At 36.2% G+C, this 24,299-nt stretch overlaps 1 protein-coding gene across 6 annotated transcripts in view; it reads right to left on the bottom strand.

Annotated features, from left to right (window-relative positions):
• The window catches only part of IFT80 (intraflagellar transport 80), a 129,904-nt gene that overhangs the window by 47,061 nt on the left and 58,544 nt on the right, over positions 1–24,299 (bottom strand). For all 6 annotated transcript variants that reach the window (XM_061417227.1, XM_061417219.1, XM_061417257.1 and 3 more), the window contains one exon: positions 10,176–10,355. In XM_061417227.1, coding sequence (XP_061273211.1) covers positions 10,176–10,355 — 180 coding nt within the window. The remainder of the gene's footprint in view (positions 1–10,175; positions 10,356–24,299) is intronic.

The raw sequence follows: 24,299 nt of genomic DNA, 5'->3' as shown, positions 1-24,299 counted from the left end.
CAACGAACAACATTAAAATACATCAAACTTTTAATTAGATAAGTTAGCAAGATTCTGAAACACACCAAAAAAGAAAAAAAAATTAAAAGGCATTCTTGTTATCTAACCATAGAAAGAAGAATTCAATAGGAACCAGGCATAAGATGACATATTTGGGTACAAAAATTGACCAATAAAAGTACAGATACAGAAAAGTTAGAAATCAGTAGAAAATGATCTATAGAGATTTTTAATCTGAAAGCCAACCTGTATGATGTAGCAGTGGTGCAGTGTTAGAACAGTGAAGTATATAGCCAAAGGAGTATAGCTTATAGGAGATGGAAAGAGATCACATGATTTCTGCTCAAAATAGTAAGAATATCTCTTTCTAGGGCTAGGTTTTACTTTAAAATTTAAGTTCTAAAAAAGAGATATAATAACTTCAAAAATCAAAAGTGGAGTAGGAGGTGTTAGTAAAGAAACTGACTGCATAGTGAAGAAGCCAAGCTGCACAGAGGGGTGGAAAATGTTTCCATATGTAAAAATACAGAGATAACATATAAGAAAACTAAGCACCAACTAACAAACAGAGATGTGCCCATGACAGTCAAAACTGTTATAAAAGTTTGTTAACTGAATAAAGTTTACAAGGATTTTAAAGTTTGGCAATACCAGCCAAAAATTTTGAAATTGACAGATAATCTACAACAAATTAAAAAATACATTGGGCAAGAAAAATTTATGAAATCTCCGGTTAATACCAGAAGATATTAAATTAAGAGGTAAAAAATTGAGAGAGATTAATTATACCTAGAAGTTAATACTTCTCTAAATTTCCATCAAAATATTATCATCTTTCTAAATTGATATGACAATTATAGTATTAATGAAGAATAAAAGGCTATGAAAAAAAATAGGAAGATAAAGTCAAACTTCTTACAAGTACTTCCTCAAAGTACTTATATCTATAAGGCATATATTTTTATTACCTATTCCCTAACTCCTATCCCTATCAGTCATTACCATGCCAAGAGATAGCAGAATTATATACACATATAATCCTTGACCTAGCAATCTTACTTCTAGAATTCTATACCAAAATAAACAGGCAAAATTATGAAATAACATACAAATAGGCTCTTACTACATACATCACTACTGGTAATAGCAAAAGACTAGAAACAACCCAAATGTGTATCAATAAGGGATAGGCTGAATAAACTACATTCACAGAGTAGAATAACACATAGCTATAAAAAGGACTGAGTAATATCTATGGAGTGATCTCCACAGATCGCTATGATACCCACTATATAGATATCCACTATTTATTGTAAAATAAAAAGTGCAAGATGCAAAGAAGTATGTATAGTATGATACTTTTTATCTTATAAAGGGAAGGCTATGAAGATATATAGATTTATTCATATTAAAAAAACAAAATATGTAAAACAATATTCAGCAATAATATTGAGATTATTATTTTAAATTATATTTTAGGGTATATTCTAGAATATATTAATGTCTTTAGGAGCCAAAATTTTCTTGTAAGAGAAAAGAACTGCATATAAAACAAATCAGAAGTAAAACACCATAATCTTGAATTTGAACTTGAAACCTCAGTACATACTCATGATATATTTTTATCGGTCAAAAAGTACATTTTAGCTAGGAGTAAGGATCAAACCAATAGCAATGAGCATACCTAGAACTTGGATCATGGTCTCCCGGTAGCATTCCCCTCCAAAAGGAACAAAGGCTTCTTTAAAAAATGGCTGATTCCAAGTTTGGAATAGGAAATGTATAAAAATGAAATTTTTTATACATTTTTTTATACATTGAATATCTTATCAGAAATGCAAGCAAGCTATTAAAATCATCCCAAATGAACAAAGGAGTCAACTGGGCAAAGATGGAACATTCGAGCATTAAAGAGAATAATGACTGCAATGGATTGAAATATACCAAAATTTTTAAATCTGTAAGTTTATAATAACATCATCATCAACATCAACAAAGAAACTCATTGGGAATGCCAGGAAATGAACTCATTATTTGAAAACTGATAAATAAAGGAAAATACTCAGAATTTGTCTTACTTCAGGGTAACAAATAGTTGATTAGGCAAAGTCTATTATAGAAGGATTTTAGCTAACAAATGTAGAAGGAATGACAGAATCACAAGATGCAACTCCTGATGAGACACGGTTCTAAATAAGTACCATCCTTGACTGCTAAAAATATTAAAGTAAAAACCTAATGGGAAACTATATGACAGGTGAATCAGACTTGTAACACCTAAACACACTGATCAATCTCATCATAGTTAAAAGAGAGATAAGAAGACATTACGTGTCTCGAGACAACAGGAAGTACACAGCATCACGTACAAAGTATTCTTTATATATTTATCAAAGCTCTAAATCTAATCACGAGTATACAGGAAATACAGGAGCTAAATAAAAACGTTACATGTAATCATACCACAAGGATGCAAACAGAGGAATGTGGGAAATCCAAAAGAACAAATGACTTGGTTTCTTAAACAAACAAACAAATAAATGAAGAGGAATTGTTCCAGATTTCAAAAGACTGAAGAGAAAAATGAACCAAATGTAATGTGGGACTTTGTTTCCTAATACAAACCAACCAACCATAAATGTATGTATTAGAAAACAGCTAAAGAAATGGGACAGACTTAGGAGACAACTAGAGAAATGTGAAATATTTACTATGTTAAAATAAAAATAGTCCTTATCTTTGAGACTTTTTTTAAAAAGTCTTAATAAAAAGAAAGAAAAAGACACTGATAACATTTGCTTCACTCTTTGATGAATGTGGGAAATGACTGAAAAGGGAGTAGTAGTCTGATGGTAGGTGCTTCAAAGGAGCTGGAATCCTTTAAGGAAGAAGTTACTGTGGTCTGGGTTCACCAATGAGGGGTTAGGAGACAACTATATGACCCCTAGACCCAGTAATTCTTGGCATAACGAAGAAAAACGCTTCTACTTACAAAGGCTGAAGGAGAAACACTGGTCTCAGCAGTCAGTCAGTTTTTACTTAGAACAAAAATGTGAAGTGTACTTTCAGTGAAAAGGCTGGGCTCTGTCTGCAAGACCACAGGTAGGTGCTGCAGGTTGTGTACTGCACAACTCTAGGTCTAAGTGACGGGCCCCCTAGAACCAAGAGGGCCATGACTGAAGGTGGTGACCCTGTGGGTCTCTCTTTAAAGCCTAGGGTGTTCTAGGTTTTTCTTTCAGGAAGGGGAGAAGAGAGCTACCCCCAGGCCCCAGGCTTTGATTTCAGAGACCTGGATCAGGCCCCTGGTCTCTCTTCGAGTCCTTTCTGCTCCATTAGTCTGCAGGAGCCCCTCTCGGCTCTGCTTCTGCCTCCCCGCTTCTGGGCCAGGAGTCAAGCAGGTTGGAGACTTCACTCCATACTCTGCTTTTTTATTCCATTTCTGGCCCACAGAGATGTTTATCCTGTTTTTGAGTCCAGATAAATCTCTTTTAAAAATATATCTCATAAATTATTGATCTCCTTGGAGCCAAATGTATGCCTTATCCTTCCAAGTATGAACTGATGACACCATTTTCACCAGAAGTCTGAGCTCCCAGAGACTTTTTTAAAAGGTCCAAAATGCCATCCTTTCCTAGAAACATTTGAAAGCTAATGGAACGAAATAAAAATCTCTAAAGGAAGTTATATGGAGGTTTCTTTACAGCAACATGATACCCAGTGAAATAAACTGGCTGTTAACACAGGTTTAGGACAATTAATTCAATATTTTAAAAATCTGATTGTATGAGCTTCTGTCATTATTCAAACTACAAACAGATTTCTTAAACTTCACATTGGCCTAAAGCTTCATGTGGGGGAATTCTCTTTTTTGTGAATCTGGAACACCAGAACAGCAATAAAACATCCTGGCCATAATAACAAACAAAAGACACACTGATAATTGCTGTTATAATTTCAAAGTTATGGTGAGTCCTACGTCAGAAATGTCCTGTGATGAATTTTTAAATGCACCCACATTTGCTCTGTTCGATTCAGGGCAGCTTCATACTTGTATCACCTAATACTTTCACCTAAGCACAATATTTGACCCCTCAGACTGACCTAAGTCCGAAAATTCTGTTTCCACATTTCCAAATACACATTTAATCCTAAATATAGATATAGCCATAGCAATAGATACCATTTATTTTTGTTTTACATACATGATCTCATTTAATCATCAAAAATACTCTCATTAACTTTTATCTTTACAGGAGATAGAGTGACTAAGCATTAAATAATTTTGAACTATGGCAACATTCAAATTGTGTAAATGCCAAATCTGTGCCCCATGCTAAAGGGACAGTGGCAGGAAAGAGCAAATGGAAACTTGAGACCTAAGGAATGCCTCATCTCTTCCACCTGTACCCTCTTCCCTTCTAGGCCCTTCCTCCCAGCAAAGACATCTACTTTGCTTTTGGAAAGAAATATTGCTAGAATTCAGCCTGGAGACAAAGCACAAGTTAGGAAACCTTCTCACTCTTGGTTACTGTATCACATAAAAGCTGAGGTCCAGGGAGACAGGTAATGTCTCAGGACAATGAAACCTATTACCAGGTAGTAACTGTCGGTCAAGGTCTAGAGTTAACAATTAGGGCTCAACACGATCTCTGGTTTCTGAGTTAATGAGACACAAATCAACAGTCTACAAAGCTTCTAAGTAAACTGTGAAACTCTAAACCAGGCAAACAAAAAGTCGTGGCTATTGTCCCTATTGGAATCTATGGCTCCATCTTAAAAACATTAAGTGGGCTGTTAAAATGTAGACTCCAGAAAGGAAATCCTTCCAAGTGGGAGATCTTCCCCAAAAGGCAAGCTAGAGTTGCCAAATTAACCACGCAACTAACTTCAGTGCTAAAACAAAGAATTCTCAGCATATTCCTGGACAGCTGGGCTTTTGTTATGGACCTTGTAATCACAGTGTGCTGTTTTTCCTTCACCCATTCTCCAAATTGTTTTCATTCCAGCTGCCCTGTATTCCTTTCATCATTATAAACTGGGAAGATGGGGAGGAGGAGGAGAATAATTAAAACTCATATTTATTTAGTTTTCCAGACCAAAGAGTTAGAGCTGGAATGACTTGGATGAGTCTAGGTTATCATCTTTTAGAGAGGGGATGGGTTTGTTTTCAAAAGCAAATGGAATAGCCACATTAGTTAAGTAGAGCACTTCTGAATTATACGTATATATGAATAGGGGTAAGCATTAATATGTGTTGTGACTAGACTGTAAAGGGGTTAGTGATTTCCACCTACTGGTATTCACATCCTTATGTAAGTCTCTCCACTTGTGTGTGAATTAGACCTCATAGCTCACTTCTAATGATGAGAAAAAGGCTTAAATGATGAGATGACACTTCTAAGTTGAGGTTATAAAGAACTATGACTTACGTTTCACTCACACGCTCTGTGCCCTTCACACTTGCTCTCACAAAGCTGCCAGGTTGTGAGCTGCCCAGTGGAGAGGCTACATGTAAGGAACTGAGGGAGGCCTCCAGACAACTGCCAACAAGAAACTGAGGCCCTCAGTTCAACAGCCCTTGAAAAATGGAAGCCTGCCAACAACCATATTGGTGAGCTTGGAAGCAAGTCCTCTCCAGTTGAGGATGCTTCAGGTGCTACTAAAAACCCTGGCCAACACCTTAATTGCAGCCTTATGAGAAACTCTGTGTCAGAAGATTTACTAAGCCATGCCTGGATTCTTGACTCAAAGAAATTAAGAGATAATAAATATTGCTGTTTTAAACCCCTAAGTTCATTTATTGGGCAGTCATCAATAACTAATAGTTACAGTTGCTAAGCAGCTAAAGGATAGACTATAGTGGATAGCTGTTGGTTTCTGTCTGCCCAGAATCAAATGCTATCTTTTCTAGTAACTATGCCTTGGTTTTCCTTTGGGGAACCATACCCATAATTCTAAGTGACTAAGTGGTTTTGATGGGGTTGATTCCATTCCCTCCAACTCCCAGCTAAATATACTTGACCCAGACTCTTGGCACATGAAATCCAGTGCTGAGACTTCTGCTGAAACTACTAGGGGGCTAGAGGGAAAAGCACTCTTTCTGCTGGTCTTGAAGTTGGTAGAATGTAAGCCTAGAGCTACCAAGGCCATAAAGGAGAGACAGCCTTTGTAAAAATGAAGCCAATACAGAAAAAAGGAGAGTACAGGAAGAGAAAGTGATGGAAGTCCAGTTGACCTTATTTAAGCCTCTGAATCCAATACCACCTCATCAGTCTATCTCTTGACTTCACATGGACCAATAAATTTCTTTTGTTTCTTTATTCTTTACCTTCATTTAATCAATCTGAGATTAATTTATGAAAAAAAAAATTTCAACATATTAATCCAGAAGGTCCCATGAGAACAGGAACCAAATCTGTCTTATTCAAAACTGTATCAACCATTGCCTAGCTCAAGGCATTGCAAGTAGGTTACCAAATGAGTAAATGAAACTGTTGTAAAAAAAAAAAAAAAAAACTATGGATAGACCCAGCTTAGCAAAAATGCAATATAAATGTCTTATAGTCATTGAGAGTAAGATCCTTTTACAAAAGTAAAAATAGTGTTCTTGTTCTAAAGCTTTGAAAGATTATTTGTAAACATTATTTTAAGTATAAAGATAATTCGGTTTAGATAAGCTATTTAAAAACCTCACTGTTCATCTTATCTGATATAAAAATCCTCTAATTCTAAGATGATTCCTTTTTTTATGAAAGAAAAATTTCTCTTTTTAAATATATTCTCATCTTGGGGCATTTCTGAAATTAAGGCAATATTATATTAGCTAGCCCCCATGCCCTATATGAATAAAACTGTGTCCCCAAGTCAGCTGACTAGAACTCACAATGCATTCCTTATCACAGACACAATACTATAATAATGTCTTAGTTCCCAGGCTAACTAACAAAAATATATATTTATACTATCAAATAGATCTAACTACTCATTTACAGGAAATACAGAAGACAGAGAAGTACGTCAAACCAAACCACGGGGATACTGTCAGCAAAAGTCCAGACTCTGGAGACAGACAAAAAATTAATTTAGTGTCTTCAACAGATAAACTGCAAGGGGTAAAAATAAAGATGGAAGGGGTATCTAAAGACTAAAAGATACTTAAAACATATATCAACCAATTGTAACATGTAAACCATTTTGGATCCTAATTCAAACAAAAACAAACCTTTAAAAATGTGATATGGAGGAAACAATTGAAAATTTGAACATTTTTTAGATATTCCTTTGATAATATTAAGGAATTAGTATTTTTAAGATACAATGGTATTGTGGGTATTTAAAAAAAAAAAGAGTCCTTATCTTTTAGTTGTACATACTGAAATTTTTGCAGCCGAAATGATATCTAAATTCTCTTCAAAATAATTGGGGCAGGGGAAAAGTAGATATGGACATGGATGGGGCAGGCTTGATCATGGGCAGATGGTTGTTGGGGCTGGGAAATGAGCACAAAGAGATTCATTATACTATTCTCTCTATTTGTGTGTTTTAAATTCTCCATAAGTTTAAAATTTTTTAAATAAGAAAGCAGAATAAAGAAAATGTATAAGTTACCTAATTATTATCACTAATGACCCTACTATCCAAATTTTAAAATCTGATACTTAGCCTAAAGAATACCTGAAATCACAAGTTATGTTTTCAAATTTTTATAGTAATTACAATCATCTAAATTCTGAATACTAAAGATAGAGGCAACTGATAAGGACAGCAGAAAGAACAGGAAGAAGGTAGAGCTCCCTTTACTTTGGCAGATGGTTTGCCATGAACAAATCATCTTTGGCCACTCCTCCTACCTTTCATCAACTAACTTTTAGAATATTTGTCAAGCTCTTATTACATGTGAGGCACTGGGCTAGACCCTATGCCCCGACCAGTAACAGTGAAGAAGCTGAAGTTGAAAGGTTCTATGAAGACCTACAAGGCCTTTTAGAACTAACACCCAAAAAAGATGTCCTTTTCATTATAGGGGACTGGAATGCAAAAGTAGGAAGTCAGGACACACCTGGAGTAATAGGCAAATTTGGCCTTGGAATACAGAATGAAGTAGGGCAAAGAACGCACTGGTCATAGCAAACACCCTCTTCCAACAACACAAGAGAAGACTCTACACATGGACATCACCAGATGGTCAACAACGAAGTCAGATTGATTATATTCTTTGCAGCCAAAGATGGAGAAGCTCTGTACAGTCAGCAAAAACAAGACCAGGAGCTAACTGTGGCTCAGATCATGAACTCCTTATTGCCAAATTCAGACTGAAATTGAAGACAGTAGGGAAAACCACTAGACCATTCAGGTACGACCTAAATCAAATCCCTTATGATTATACAGTGGAAGTGAGAAATAGATTTTAGGGACTAGATCTGATAGAGTGCCTGATGAACTACGGACGAAGGTTCATGACACTGTACAGGAGACAGGGATCAAGACCATCCCCATGAAAAAGAAATGCAAAACAGCAAAATGGCTGTCTGAGGAGGCCTTACAAATAGCTATGAAAAGAAGAGAAGTGAAAAGCAAAGGAGAAAAGGAAAGATATAAGCATCTGAATGCAGAGTTCCAAAGAATAACAAGAAGAGATAAGAAAGCCTTCCTCAGCGATCAATGCAAAGAAATAGACGAAAACAACAGAATGGGAAAGACTAGAAATCTCTTCAAGAAAATTAGAGATACCAAGGGAACATTTCATGCAAAGATGGGCTCGATAAAGGTATGGACCTAACAGAAGCAGAAGATATTAAGAAGAGGTGGCAAGAATACACAGAAGAACTGTACAAGAAAGAGCTTCATGACCAAAATAATTACAATGGTGTGATCACTCACCTAGAGCCAGACATCCTGGAATGTGAAGTCAAGTGGGCCTTAGAAAGCATCACTACGAACAAAGCTAGTGGAGGTGATGGAATTCCAGTGGAGCTATTCCAAATCCTGAAAGATGATGCTGTGAAAGTGCTGCACTCAATATGCCAGCAAATTTGGGAAACTCAGCAGTGGCCACAGGGCTGGAAAAGGTCAGTTTTCATTCCAATCCCAAAGAAAGGCAATGCCAAAGAATGCTCAAACTACCACATAATTGCACTCATCTCACACGCTAGTAATGCTCAAAATTCTCCAAGCCAGGCTTCAGCATTACATGAACCGTGAACTTCCAGATGTTCAAGCTGGTTTTAGAAAAGGCAGAGGAACCCGAGATCAAATTGCCAACATCTGCTGGATCATCGAAAAAGCAAGAGAGTTCCAGAAAAACATCTATTTCTACTTCTGCTTAAGAAGCTTACAACTGATTAAATAACCCCTCCCACCGATGTTCTCTGATCTGTACAACATTTCCCCCTAATTCCAATGGCCACATTTCAATCTTTCTGTCTTAATCTATAAAGATTCTTACCCCCAAAGTACCTGGTTTTCTTCCTAAATCTCAATAAGAGATGGTGAGGTGATAGAGTGATGTTTCTGGAATTTTAACCTTCTGATTCAAACCAGTCTGGGGTCTATAATACAAGTGTGTAGTCACCATCCTCTACTTGGCTGGGGATCTTAGTTTCTATAGAACAACTCAAAGATATGGGCTTTGGTACTAGGGAGGATTCCCCCACGATCCTGCTCAGTTTCAATCCCCCCTTTTCTTTGATAATTCTCCAACTTGAAGGGTACAGGTGGGGGACAAAAAGGGAATAATGTTTTGGATAGAGATGTTAATCATAAACTTGCCAGAGAAACTCAGGTTTAGGGGAACTCAATTTCATTCTTGCCTCAACCCCATAATTTCAGGAGCTGTGGGCACTCATATTCTATGTCAGTGAATGGTTCTTTATGTTATAAAAAAGTCACTAATGGTATAGGTAGTGTCTTTCTAATATGACTGAATTTTAATAAACATGATTTAAATATAATCAGTTCAGTTCAGTCACTCAGTTATGTCCAACTCTTTGTGACCCATGAACTGCAGCACCAGACTTCCCTGTCCATCACCAACCCCTGGAGCTTGCTCAAACTCATGTCCATTAAGTCGATGATACCATAATAAACAAAGATAATTCCATATTCTGTATTGTAAACTGAATATGTGTGTGGGGGGGGGGGAAGCAGATTTAATCAACTATGAAACATAATCATACCTGCATGGTCCTTCTTTTAGTTAATGTTACTTGAAAATTCTTCCACTCCCAGCGTTGCTCCACCACATGTGCAAAAACAACATGTCCATTTCCACAGGCTCCAGCAATCTGGGTGCCATCAACTGACCATGCAATATTAAATATGCTACCAGTGTTGGGCTTTTCTAAAGCATATGACCACTGGGGAAGAAAGAACATAACAGAATCAATTTATTTTACAATATTTTAAAGAAGTTTTAAATTGGGCATATGTTAACATAGTAAGATGATTTTTTTTAAAAGAACATGTCTTTATTCTAGAATAAGGAATATTTTTCTTAATAAAATGATAGTGTACCGAGTGGAAGATAAAGACATGATTTTTTTTCTAAGTACATAGTAGAATACATGATGTGATAAGAGTATAAAATCTCTTAAGAACTGTAGAACACTCACACCATCTCAATTTACATCATGTGATTCACTTTTAAGCAGTTAATACTCAATGGGTAAATATAAACATTCCATAGGGAAAAAAAAACAAAGACATCTTACTATTAATTCATAAGGATCTCTACAGTCCCTACAGCTAAAATTTTACAATATTTTAGTAACTGTCATATTGAAATTAAACACACAATGTGACTAAAGCATTTCTAATACATATCTTAAACCATGAAAGTACAAGTAAATAGATTTTTCCTTTTTTTTATTCACAGTGCAGTAAGACATTTTATAGAATCTGTTTGAGAAAGCAATCCAGCAAAATCAATAAGCATCAAGTGGATGAAAAACTCTTGTGCGTGTCAGTGTGTGAATAAGATAATAAGAAAAAAAACTTTTACAAAAATGATATTATATGCATTTTCTTTCATTCTTCAGATGAAATATACACTTACTAAAAGGATGATTTGGCTAATTTTACTTATACTTTCTTTCGATTCTTCCAATCTTACTATGGTTTTAAAAATACACAAAAAACCAACCACCCAGAAAAATCTTACTAACTTAATATTAGTTTCAGGTGTGCAACATAGAGATTCAAAATTTTTATGTTATATTCCATTTAAATTTCTATAAAATACTGTCTGCATTCCCTTTGTCATTTGTGCTTTTAAAGAGATTCAAAGCTCTAAGTCTCTTTTCTTCTCCAAATAACCCATGAAACACTGGATTCATATTTGCATTTCTAACCATGAGAAAGAAAGGAGGCAGTGTCCCTGGATGTAATTTACTGATGCTAGCAGCAGCAGCAGCAGCAGCAGTAGCAGCAACCGCAAGAACCCTGAAGATTATTCCTCTCACTTATGCTTATCTCTTTCTTTGACCTAACTACCCCTTCTTTGAAGGCAGTGTTACTCAAAATGTGCTCAAGCCAGCACCATCTATATCATCTGTCATCTTGTTAGAAATGCAAATTATATGCTCTATATCATCCTATTGAATCTGAGCCTCTAGGGGAAGAGGACCAAGAAACTTTTTGTTGTTGTTAGTCTATTTTTTAAAATATAGTTGATTTGCAATGCTGTGTTAATTTCTACTGTACAGCAAAGTGATTCACTTATACATATATACTCTATTTTTAATATTCATTTTGATTATGGTTTATCATGACATACTGAATATAGTTCTCTGTGCTATACAGTAGGACCCTGTTGTTTATCCATTCTAAATGTAATAGTTTGCAGCTGTCAACTCCAAACTCCTGGTTCTTCCCTCTCCCCACTCCCCACCTTTGGCAACCACAAGCTGGTTCTCTATGTCTGTGAGTCTGCTTCTGTTTCGTAGATATGTTCATTTGTGCCGTATTTTAGATTCCACATATAAATGATATCATACAGTATTTGTCTTCCTTCTTGACTTACTTAGAATCTCTAGCTGCATCCATGTTTCTGCAAATGGCATTATTTTGTTCATTTTTATGGCTGGGTAGTATTCCATTGTGTGTATATATAGATAGATAAACACATCTTTATCCATTCATATGTCGATGGACATTATGTTCATTCAGGAAACTTTTAACGAGCACTTCAAGAATGTTAAGCATTGTAAAGTTAGGACACTGGTTCTGAACTCTGGTTGTATATTGGAAATATCTGGGAAGCTTTTAAAAAAAAAAACAACCCAGAAATGCAACCAACTAAACCTAGAATTTGGGGTGGAGACTGGGTATGTTCTTAAAAGTTCTCTAGGTGATTTTAATGTAGAGACACTATTCTAAAAGAAAAGCAAAACTCATGATTTCCTTTAAGACTATCATTAGCCGCTGGCTCACTGCTAATACCATGACAATTCATTTGCTAACGCCTGAGAAAATTACATGACCTTTGCTTTAGCCTCTAAACTAGCTTCTCTTTGTTATGTATAAATGTATTTTCTTACATTCATCTAGCTTTTTCTTTGAAATGTCTTATTAGAATTTCAAATAAAGTATATTAGGAAGAGTAATATAAAGCAGTGGTTCTCAAATTTTAATGTGTATTATTATAGAATTACCTAGAGTCCACGGGGTCGCAAAGAGTCAGACACGACTGAGCAACTGAACTGAATAGGGATTGTTAAAATAAATTGCTGAGCTCCACCCCAGTCTCTGATTTAGTAGATCTAGAATGAGGCCAAAGTACTTGCATTCTAACAAGTTCACAGGTGGTGTTAAAGCTTCTGCTCCAGCAACCACACTTTGAGAATGGCTGGTATAATGAACACCCATTACTCAGCTTCCACTTAGCAACTAATGGGTAATTCTTATCTCATGTGTACCACCATCATGGCCCAGATCTTTCTGAGCAATCCCTGATATCATTTATAATTTCATCATGAAGAACATCAGTATATATTACTAAAAACACAAATTTTTTTAATCCAACCTCAGTATCATTATTAAACCTACAAACAATGAACAGTAACTCCTTAATATTATCAAAGTACCTAGTCACTGTTCAAATTTTTCCAGTTGTCCTTTTTTGCCTTCAGTTTGCTGGAATTAAGATGCAAATAAGGTACAATCATTTTGATTGGTTGAGAAGTCTGTTAGACTTCTTTTGATCTATATTCCCCTTACACATGTTCTTTCCCCTTGCAATTTTCTGTGGTTGAAGAAACTGGGTCATGTCCTGTAGATTCCCACAGGCTTGAATTTACCATCTGCATTCTCGTGGGGTTAACATGTTACTCTGTCCTCTTTATTTCCTGTTAATTGATAGTTAAATCTAGAGTCTTGATCAGATTCAAGTTTGATTTTTTTTGGCAAGAAAACTTCATAAGTGATGTTGTGCACTTCCAGCAGGAAGCATTTAACGTCCGAATGTCTTTTTATGTTATTCAGAAATGATGATCATTGCCTAGGTGAACTAATTCATGTGCAGTTGCAAAATGGCAATATTACAATCCTTCTTGGGATTTCCTGGTAATTTACAATCTTTCTTTCTTCATTTACTAACTGTAATAGTTCTACAAAAAGAAACATCTCAACAAAGCACAGAATAAATTCTTGACTGTTTCCCATTATTAGTTTTCAAAAATACAAATTTGAATAGTGACTGGATAATTAATAATATTAAGAAATTGCTAATTGTTTTTAGGTTTAACAATGGTATTGAGTTATGCTAAAAAGTCTTTGTGCTAGACTTTCAGTCTAACTTTCAGTTAGATATCTACTGAAAAATTTAGTGATGAAATGATATGTCAAGGATTTGCTCAAAAATGAGCCATGGAGAAGTAGGTGACGGTATGGTGAGGCAAGAATCGACTATTAGGTAATAATTGTTGGGTAATGGGTAAGTGGAGATTTATTACACTAGTTGGTTCCCCTGTAACCTCCAAATGTAACCAAGAAATCTGATTGCTAGTATCATGAACTCATTAACATATTTGATGTGTTTCAATCAATATAATGCTCCAATTAGCTCAATATTAGCCAGTGGGATCCTCTTTCAGTTAGTCTTTAGACTTTTTGACAAAATCCTGTAGTCTTTGATCACTTTCCTTACTTGATACAATGACAGAATGTTCCAGACTCATTTTTATATTTCCTGCCCCACACCTGGCATCCATCTTTTCTTCAGTGAGTCATGGTTCACTTTATGGAAATGTGGAAAATGGTACTGAAAAAACCCCCACAAATGCTAAGGGTGTCCACTGTTACTGAGTTGATCGTTAAGTAGGCCTTTAAAACAGACAGCACCAGGACATATTTTCAATAACTCAAACTTAAACTTCCAATTCAAAGCCAGGAAATTAATGTAGGATTTTTGTTTACCCTCTCCAATCTTACCTCCATATCTCCTTTCACCTGGCCAAAAATCCCAGTTAAGAGCATCAATGTAAGTAAATACCCAGGATAACAATATCATACCACAAAGCAATAGTTACAAATGAGCTTTAAAATTTCTTTTTTCATTCTTTTGCCCTTAAATTTCCATTAAAAAAAATGAAAATTTATTGAGATATATTTCACTTATTATGAAATTCACCCTTTTAAAGTAGAGAATTCAGTTGTTTTTTAGTGTAGTCACAGTTGTAACCATTACCACTACTAACTTCAGAACATGTTTATCACCACAAAAAGAAACCCATACCCATTAGCAGACATTCCCATCTGCCCTCCACGCTCCTGGCAACCACTAATCAACTTTCATTTTCTATTCTGGCCATTTCATGTAAAATACACTATGTGATCTTTTATGATTGGCTTATTTCTCTTAACATAATATTTTTAATATTAATATTCATCCATGTTGTAGCATGTATCACTATTTCATTACTTCTTACTGCCAAGTGATATTGTATTGTATTGTATGGATATATCATATTTTGTTTCTCCATTCATAATTTGAGAAGCATCTGAGTTCTTCAGCTTTGTTTACTGTTACGAATAATGATCCTATGAATATTTATGTATAGGTTACTGTGTGAATATGTTTTAATTTCTCTTGGCCACATAACTAGGAATGGAATTGTAGTGTCTCTGGTAACTATGTTTAACATTTTAAGGAACTGCCAAAATGTTTTCCAATGTGGTAGGATAATTTTCTGTTATGTCCCCACTGTAAGCACAACAGAAAATCACATCATTTAAAGTCACTTGAACTAGCTCCTCTCTAGGTAGGTATACAAATGACTGAGTACACAATTAGTCTCACTTTTTTTTCCCCACTTACTTTGGGTTTAGGAATTGCTTTCTAAAAATTTAACTTTGTTTTATAATTATGCAACATATTTACATGGTTTCAAAGTTCAATTTACCAAAATATATATATAAAACAATGTATAATCAAGGAAGTCCAACTTCTATCCCTTTCCTCTCTCCCATTCTCTCCTCAATATAGATAACTATTTTATGTTTTATCCTATGTTTTCCTTCATAAGTGTGCATGTGCAGAGTTATGCGTGTGTGTGCATGCACATGCACTAGCATTTATCTATGAAAGGGGTAGATGTGGTGGTACAAATATGTCCAATATTAAGACATGATCTATTGTAGTATAATATATGGATATACATCTACTTTTATAGCTACTGATAGTATGATCAATAGGTTTTTGATTAATATGTTTAATATACAATATGTTTAATATACTCTGTATATGCATACATGTGAGTTTCGGATTGTTAATCTGAACCTAATTCTCCTATAAACTCCTTAAAACACTAATGGGAATAACGTTCCTTGAGTTCTTGCATGTTTATACCAGTATGCTTATGGACCTTTATACTACAAGTCAGAATAGTTGTAGTATCCTGTTAACCATTGTACAGTGACACTATTTAAGCCTGATGGCATTCCGAGTTTCCTCCCTTTATGAGTGATTTGCTCTTTCCCTTGTATGCCACAGGACTTTTTTCCTTCTTTAAATTTCTATAGTTTTATTAGCGTATACCTGGGTGTTGGCCATCTGGGTAGTTGTCCTGGGTATATCTGGTATGCCTTTTCAATATCAAATTCAAATCTCTTATGTTTGAGGAAATCTTTCTTGAATAGTGGCTTTTAGTATTTTTCTGTTCATTGCTTTGGGCTTCTCCTTTAAAGATGCTTATTATATAAATAAGCATATTTATATAATTTATACTTAATATAAATTATATCAAACTTCCTCTATCTCCTGTATCACTTCCTATCAAACTTTATATCTCTTTTGCAATTTCCTTGCTTCCATTTCACATTCTATTTATCTTAAGGTACCATCCACCTTGTTCATTTGCTCTTATATTCCTTCTAGTTCGGTCTTCACTGCTGTAATAATTTTTCCTTTTTAAAATAACTCCCTCCTAAGTTCTGCTACCTCCCTTTCAAAAATCTCCCATTTTCCCATCACCTCATTTCTTATTTTTCCTAGTTCTGATTTACATGATTATTTCATAGCTTTTGTCATGTTTTTAATATCCTTCAACTTCCTCTGAATTAATCAGTTGCAGTGCTTGTCTGTTTATGGCACGCTTTTGTTGTCTTTGGTAACATTATGATTTGACTGTGGCCCTGATCTGCTCATTTTCAAGTGAAAAGGGTTTTCCTGTACACTCATGGGAGGGAGGAATGTCCCAGCAGGATAGCTCTACGGCTCTCTCTTCTGTTGTTTTCTTGCAGTGATTTTAAAAAAAAAAAAAAAAGAGCCTCCAGTTTTTGAGATGGGCATTCTCTGCTTCTTCCCCAATTTTATCTGGATCCATTCTCATCTTTGCTCAATTGCCTCTGTTGTAATCAAACTGAATTTTAATCTCAGCAATTTCTGTAGCACAGGGCTTTGTACCAAGAGGAAGCTTGACTTGTTAGTTTCAAGAGTACATTAGACCCAGACATCTCCAGCACTGCCAGTTCCTGTCATGATCCCTTAGCACTCAGAATTGGATTCTACGGAAATGTCTTTCCAGTTTCAGTTGCTGTTCTCAGATTGGCCTGTCTCACTTACAAGCCTTTGTTGGTGATTTGGGAATTCTTCTTTTTTTATGATCTTAGAAGCCTGGCTACCTTTCCTCTGCTTCCCCCCACACAGATGCTGATACCACATTTACCTATCAGTGATACTTTTGGGAAAATCACTTGACCATACTGGTGAGGTTTTCTATTTTTTTCAGAATTTCAAGCAATAAGTTGTAGCTAACATGATTTTCTTACAATACAGAATCAGATCAGATCAGATCAGTCACTCAGTCATGTCCGACTCTTTGCAACCCCATGAACCGCAGCATGCCAGGCCTCCCTGTCCATCACCAACTCCCGGAGTTCACTCAGACTCACGTCCATAGAGTCAGTGATGCCATCCAGCCATCTCATCCTCTGTTGTCCCCTTCTCCTCCTGCCCCCAATCCCTCCCAGCATCAGAGTCTTTTCCAATGAGTCAACTCTTCGCATGAGGTGGCCAAAGTACTGGAGTTTCAGCTTTAGCATCATTCCTTCCAAAGAAATCCCAGGGCTGATCTCCTTCAGAATGGACTGGTTCGATCTCCTTGCAGTCCAAGGGACTCTCAAGAGTCTTCTCCAACACCACAGTTCAAAAGCATCAGTTCTTCGGTGCTCAGCCTTCTTCACAGTCCAACTCTCACATCCATACATGACCACAGGAAAAACCATAGCCTTGACTAGCCGGACCTTTGTTGGCAAAGTAATGTCTCTGCTTTTGAATATGCTATCTAGGTTGGTCATGACTTTCCTTCCAAGGAGTAAGCGCCTTTTAATTTCATGGCTGCAGTCACCATCTGTAGTGATTTTGGAGCCCAGAAAAATAAAGTCTGACACTGTTTCCACTGTTTCCCATCTATTTCCCATGAAGTGATGGGACCGGATGCCATGATCTTCGTTTTCTGAATGTTGAGCTTTAAGCCAACTTTTTCACTCTCCACTTTCACTTTCAGCAAGAGGCTTTTTAGTTCCTCTTCACTTTCTGCAATAAGGGTGGTGTCATCTGCATATCTGAGGTTATTGATATTTCTTCCTGAAATCTTGATTCCAGCTTGTGTTTCTTCCAGTCCAGCGTTTCTCATGATGTACTCTGCATAGAAGTTAAATAAACAGGGTGACAATATACAGCCTTGACGAACTCCTTTTCCTGTTTGGAACCAGTCTGTTGTTCCATGTCCAGTTCTAACTGTTGCTTCCTGACCTGCATACAAATTTCTCAAGAGACAGATCAGGTGGTCTGGTATTCCCATCTCTTTCAGAATTTTCCACAGTTGATTGTGATCCACACAGTCAAAGGCTTTGGCATAGTCAATAAAGCAGAAATAGATGCTTTTCTGGAACCCTCTTGCTTTTTCCATGATCCAGTGGATGTTGGCAATTTGATCTCTGGTTCCTCTGCCTTTTCTAAAACCAGCTTGAACATCAGGAAGTTCACGGTTCACATATTGCTGAAGCCTGGCTTGGAGAATTTTGAGCGTTACTTTACTAGCGTGTGAGATGAGTGCAATTGTGCGGTAGTTTGAGCATTCTTTGGCATTGCCTTTCTTGGGGGATTGGAATGAAAACTGACCTTTGCCAGTCCTGTGGCCACTGCTGAGTTTCCCAAATTTGCTGGCATATTGAGTGCAGCACTTTCACAGCATCATCTTTCAGGATTTGGAATAGCTCAACTGGAATTCCATCACCTCCACTGGCTTTGTTCGTAGTGATGCTTTCTAAGGCCCACTTGACTTCACATTCTAGGATGTCTGGCTCTAGGTGAGTGATCACACCATCGTGATTATCTGGGTCGTGAAGATCTTTTTTGTACAGTTCTTCTGTGGATTCTTGCCATCTCTTCTTAATATCTTCTGCTTCTGTTAGGTCCATACCATTTCTGTCCTTTATCGAGTCCATCTTTGCATGAAATGTTCCTTTGGTGTCTCTGATTTTCTTAAAGAGATCCCTAGTCTTTCCCATTCTGTTGTTTTCCTCTATTTCTTTGCAATGATTGCTGAAGAGCGCTTTCTTATCTCTTCTTGCTATTCTTTGGAACTCTACATTCAGATATTTATCTTTCCTTTTCTCCTTTGCTTTTCGCTTCTCTTCTTTTCACAGCTATTTGTAAGGCCTCCCCAGACAGCCATTTTGCTTTTTTGCATTTCTTTTCTATGGGGATGGTCTTGATCCCTGTCTCCTGTACAATGTCACAAACCTCATTCCATAGTTCATCAGGCACTCTATCTATCAGATCTAGTCCCTTAAATCTATTTCTCACTTCCACTATATAATCATAAGGGATTTGATTTAGGTCATACCTGAATGGTATAATGGTTTTCCCTACTTTCTTCAATTTAAGTATGAATTTGGCAATAAGGAGTTCATGGTCTGAGCACAGTCAGCTCCTGGTCTTGTTTTTGCTGACACAGAATATGAAAACATAAACATAAATTACTTTTGACTTGGCTAAGTGAAAATAATTTATTAAAAAAAACCAGTATGAATGAGTAAAAAACAGAAGAAAAATAATAGAAATAGTAGTTATTGTAGAAGAAGTTTATGGAATACAAATGTGATCTGCATTCACAATAACTCATCCCAGTAAAACACCAATGTTATTTTGAGCTGTCTATGAATAAGCACTATGTCACTGAACAAGAACATACAGTCAGCTGCTGTCACGCTTTTTAAAGATTTAGCAATAAACAAGCTTACTTTGTTTTGTTGCACTTTACTTTCTTGCTCATTGTAGATGTTGTATTTTTCAAAAAGTAAAGGTTTGTGGCAACCTTGTGCTCAGCAAGTCTATCAAGCAACAGTTTTCCAATAACGTTTGCCCACCTCATGTCTCTGTGTCACATTTTGGTGTTTCTAACAATATTTCAAATTTTTTAATTCTTATGGCATTTGTTACATTGATCTATGATCAGTGATTTTTGATGGTACCATTGTAACTGTGGATGTGGTGGAAATAGCAAGAGAACCAGAATTATAACTGGAGCCTGAAGATGTGTCTGAATTACTACAATCTCATAATTAAAGTTTAATGGATGAAGAGTTGCTTCTCCTGAATTAGCAAAGAAAGTGGTTTTTTGAGGTGGAATCTACTCCTAGGGAAGATGCTGTGAAGATTATAGAAATGACAATAAAGGGTTTAGAATATAAAATGAACTTGTTTAATGAGGCAGTGGCAGGGTTTAAGAGGATCAACCCCAATTTTGAAAGAATTTCTACTGTGGGTAAAATGCTATCAAACAGCACTGCATGCTATAAATTGTTTGTGACGGAAGAGTCAATTAATTCTTATTTTTCAAAATTGCAACAGCCACTCCAGCCTTCAGCAACCACCACCCTCATTAATCAGCAGGCATCAACATCGAGGCAAGACCCTCCACCAGCAAAAAGATTATGACCACTGAAGGCTCAGACGATGGTTAGCAATTTTTTTAACCAATCAATTATTATTTAACCAATTATTTTTTAATTAAGATATGAACATTGTTTTTTTTTAATATAATGCACTTACACACTTAACTGAACTGAACTGAACTTTATATGCACTGGGAAACCAAAAAGTTCATGTGACTCCTTTTACTGTGATATTTGCTTTATTGTGATGGTCTAGAACCAAACTTGAAATATCTCTAGCAATATCTCTGAAGCATGCCTGTATTTTTTGTCTAAATGCAGTCTTGAAAAGTTGTGAGGCTGGCCAGTTTAATTTTGTCTTGGGCAAATATCACTGGCACCTCCCCAAATATCCAGGACCTTGATGGTATTCTATGGCTAGCCCAAAATTCTCCCCATTAAAACCCATTTCCCTGGTAATAGTATTTATGCCTCTCTTTTCACTTTCATCCAAAATCTACTCTCTGCAAGCCAAATTACTCAGAAAAGAGCCTGATAATAATAAGTTCAGTGTATTACTCCCATGAAACTATTTCAAGAAATAACAAATTCTTAAAGCAAACCAATAAAGCTAATAGGAAAAAGTTTGTCATCAATAAAGAGGGGGTGAAAACCTTCCCCAAACACCACCCACATAACTCCCTGCTAAGACTGGCTTTGTACCACAATTACAAAGGTGGTTTTCTTGTACTGCCGTAACAAATTACCATGAACGCCGAGGCTTAAAACAACACAACTTTATTATCTGACAGGTCTATAGGTCATAAATCCCACACGGATTTCACTAAACTAAGATAAAAGAGGTGTTGGCAAGGCTGCATTCCTTTTTGGAGGCTTTGGGGGAGGATCCATTTCCTTGATCATTCAAGATGTTAGCAGAATTCAGTTTCTTACAGTTAGTTGTAGGACTGGACTCCCCATTCCCAAACTGAAGGGAGGCCACCTGCATTCCTTGCCTGTGGTCCCCTTCCTCCTTCTTTAAAGCCAGCAACAGAGTTTGAGTTGCTCTCTCTTTGAATGTCTCCTCCTCCTTGAAACACTAACCCAGCCAGGAAAGATTCTCAGCTTTAAAGAAATCGTATGATTAGTTTGGGTCAACCTGAATTAATCCAGGATGGTGTTACAGCTAAAGGTCCATTATTTGTATCTGCAAAGTCCCTTTTGCCATTTAAGGTAACACTCAGAGCTTCTCAAGATTAGGGCATGGGCATTTTTGAGAACCCCATTATCTGGCCTACCACAAAATTATATCAATCAATTTGAGGATTTTAAAAGCTTGTTAATTTTTTCCCTAAAGGTTCAAATATAAGCATAAACACATGAAACAATATTTTTAACACTTTTAAAAAGTAGTTTGTGGTCTGTGGTTTTGACTTTCAAAAGGCTTATTCACAACTAGAAAGAAACTAATTAGATGACGTTGTCACCAAGTGATAGTAGGATCTTGGTTATTATTCATGTGGTACTGAAGGATTAAGGATATGTATACACATAAAACATTAAAAATTTTTTGAACAAGTTGCTTTTAGAAAGAAAAAGTTATCAAAATGAGTTTATAACATTAAGCAAAATATGCATTTAATATCCTACCTGTAAACTGTACAAAAAGCATTGAGATTGTAATTAAGAAAAAGAAAGCTATCATTTTTCATGAATATTTTCCAATAGTATTAAAAATTAGACTAAGAGACAGAGCCTTTCTTGGAGAAAATAAAGATAATCTCAGAATACTGGGGGGAGAGGGTGGGGAAAGTCCTCAAGGAGCAATTTTAATTGTCAAATCTATAACCCCTAACAGATGATAGTGTAAATAATTAGATATGGACTAGTGGGCTGAAAAAAAAATCTATAGAATTACTTAAAACAAGGAAGAGTAAGTAAAAGAGGAAAGGTAATTTCACTGAAGGCAATGAAATAAAAGGAAATAACATCTTTTCTTAAATCAAAATAAAGGACTTCTTTACATGATTGGTATCTCTGGCAATGACTAATCAGAATGTGTGAACATGGATGCTTGACTTATGAAATATTTACAAGTAAAAGAAAATATGAGAGAGATTCTAGAAGAGGAAACTACTAATTCTACCCAAATGGAGGGTGGAGGAACAATGACGTACTGCATATAAGGAGTCAGAGCTTGAAAGGTCCAGGTGTAACAGGAGCTTCTGCATGATTTTAACATATGGGCATCTAGAGAACATTTGCCAAACAGAAGTTCTGTGATTCTAGAAATAGAGAATTATATTTAGATTTTAAGTACCAAAATCAGAAAAAAGCTAATTCATATTTGTGCTTTTTGGTGAAAATTTAACATCAACAACACATGATTTTATTGGTCATTTAAAAAAAGGTTTGGTTTTTTTTTTTTTAATGTTTTAAAGTTACTTCACCAGAGAGGAAGTTTAACCAATTTAGTTTCATCCAAAATAAGCAGTGAACTTGAGTGAAGTCGCTCAGTCGTGTCCGACTCTTTGTGTCCCCATGAACTGTAGCCTACCAAGCTCCTCCATCCATGGGATTTTCCAAGCAAGAATACTGGAGTGGATTGCCATTTCCTTCTCCAGGAGATCTTCCTGACCCAGGGATTGAACCCGGGTTTCCCTCATTGTAGGCAGATGCTTCACTGTCTGAGCCACCAGGGAAAATGAGTAGAGACATAGCTAAAAATTCACCATTGTTCTATTCTTTATTCACTCTCCTACAGTTATAACCTTTGCCATTAAATAACTAGTTATTTTATTATCTGTTTACATATCAGTAAAAGTTTACTCTCAGAAAAAGTGAGCTACTCCTAGAGAACTGAGCTATGCTCAGTGGCTCTGTCATGTCCGACTCTTTGCGACTCCATGGAGTGTAGCCTGCCAGGCTCTTCTGACCATGGGGATTTTCCAGGCAATAATACTGGAGTGGGTTGCCATGGCCTTCTCCAGGGGACCTTCCCAACCCAGCGATCGAATCCAGGTCTTCCACGTTGCAGGCAGATTCTTTACCATTTGACAGGTATGGGTATTATTATTTGAAGAGTCAAGAGTATCACACAGAACTCACACACACAAATATCTGCTGAATGGATGAATGAATGAATGTGCCTGTGTCCTTAAGCAAGCCTTTCTTCCCAGAGCTTAAACCATGAGTTCAACCAAATATGACTTTTAAAATAAAAAAAAAAAATCAAAGGAACAAATTAAAAGCCAAAGATTTACAAATTTTAAACTAGCTTTCTCAAAAACATCAACCAAACTGACTAACTGGGTCAATTCTAGCAAAACTAGTCAAAATGTTGCAATGTATGCCATTAACTGAGTTACATCAATGGACGGCAGAGCCTGGTGGGCTGCGGTCTCTGGGGGGCTGCGGTCTCTGGGGTCGCACAGAGTCCGACACAACTGAAGTGATTTAGCAGCAAGTCATTAAAAACGAAAACATTTTGTCTGTACGATGATGCATTAAAATTCAACATTTATGGAACACCTCCTACATGTTAGGTATTGATTTTTAAATGATTAAAAGTAAATTCTGTAATAGAATTCTGATTTTGTATTGCTTACCAAATTTCTTAATTCTGGACACCAGAATGTAAAGGCAGCTCAGTTCCCTTGATGGTTTATACTTTATGGTTTCTAGCAAAGTTGGTTTTATAGCAAATCTGAAAATATAACTCTCATTATAAAAGCAGAAATTTATTCATGTAAAAAGAAAAACTCTCAGAGGATTAAAACTGAAAAATTTTGGCAAATATGGCTAAGGAGACTTTGAAACACAAATGGCAACCTCCTGGGTTGGCGGTCTCCCTCCCCCATTTTCTAGGCTCTGGCTCTCTCCAGGGATCCCATGGTTACTGCTAGACTCTTGACGCCCATATG

This window comes from Bos javanicus, chromosome 1 (assembly GCF_032452875.1).
Source record: "Bos javanicus breed banteng chromosome 1, ARS-OSU_banteng_1.0, whole genome shotgun sequence".
NCBI classification, from domain to species: Eukaryota; Metazoa; Chordata; class Mammalia; order Artiodactyla; family Bovidae; genus Bos; species Bos javanicus.
The sequence above is the reverse complement of the archived record's forward strand: the minus strand, read 5'-3'. Positions and strand labels throughout refer to the sequence as shown.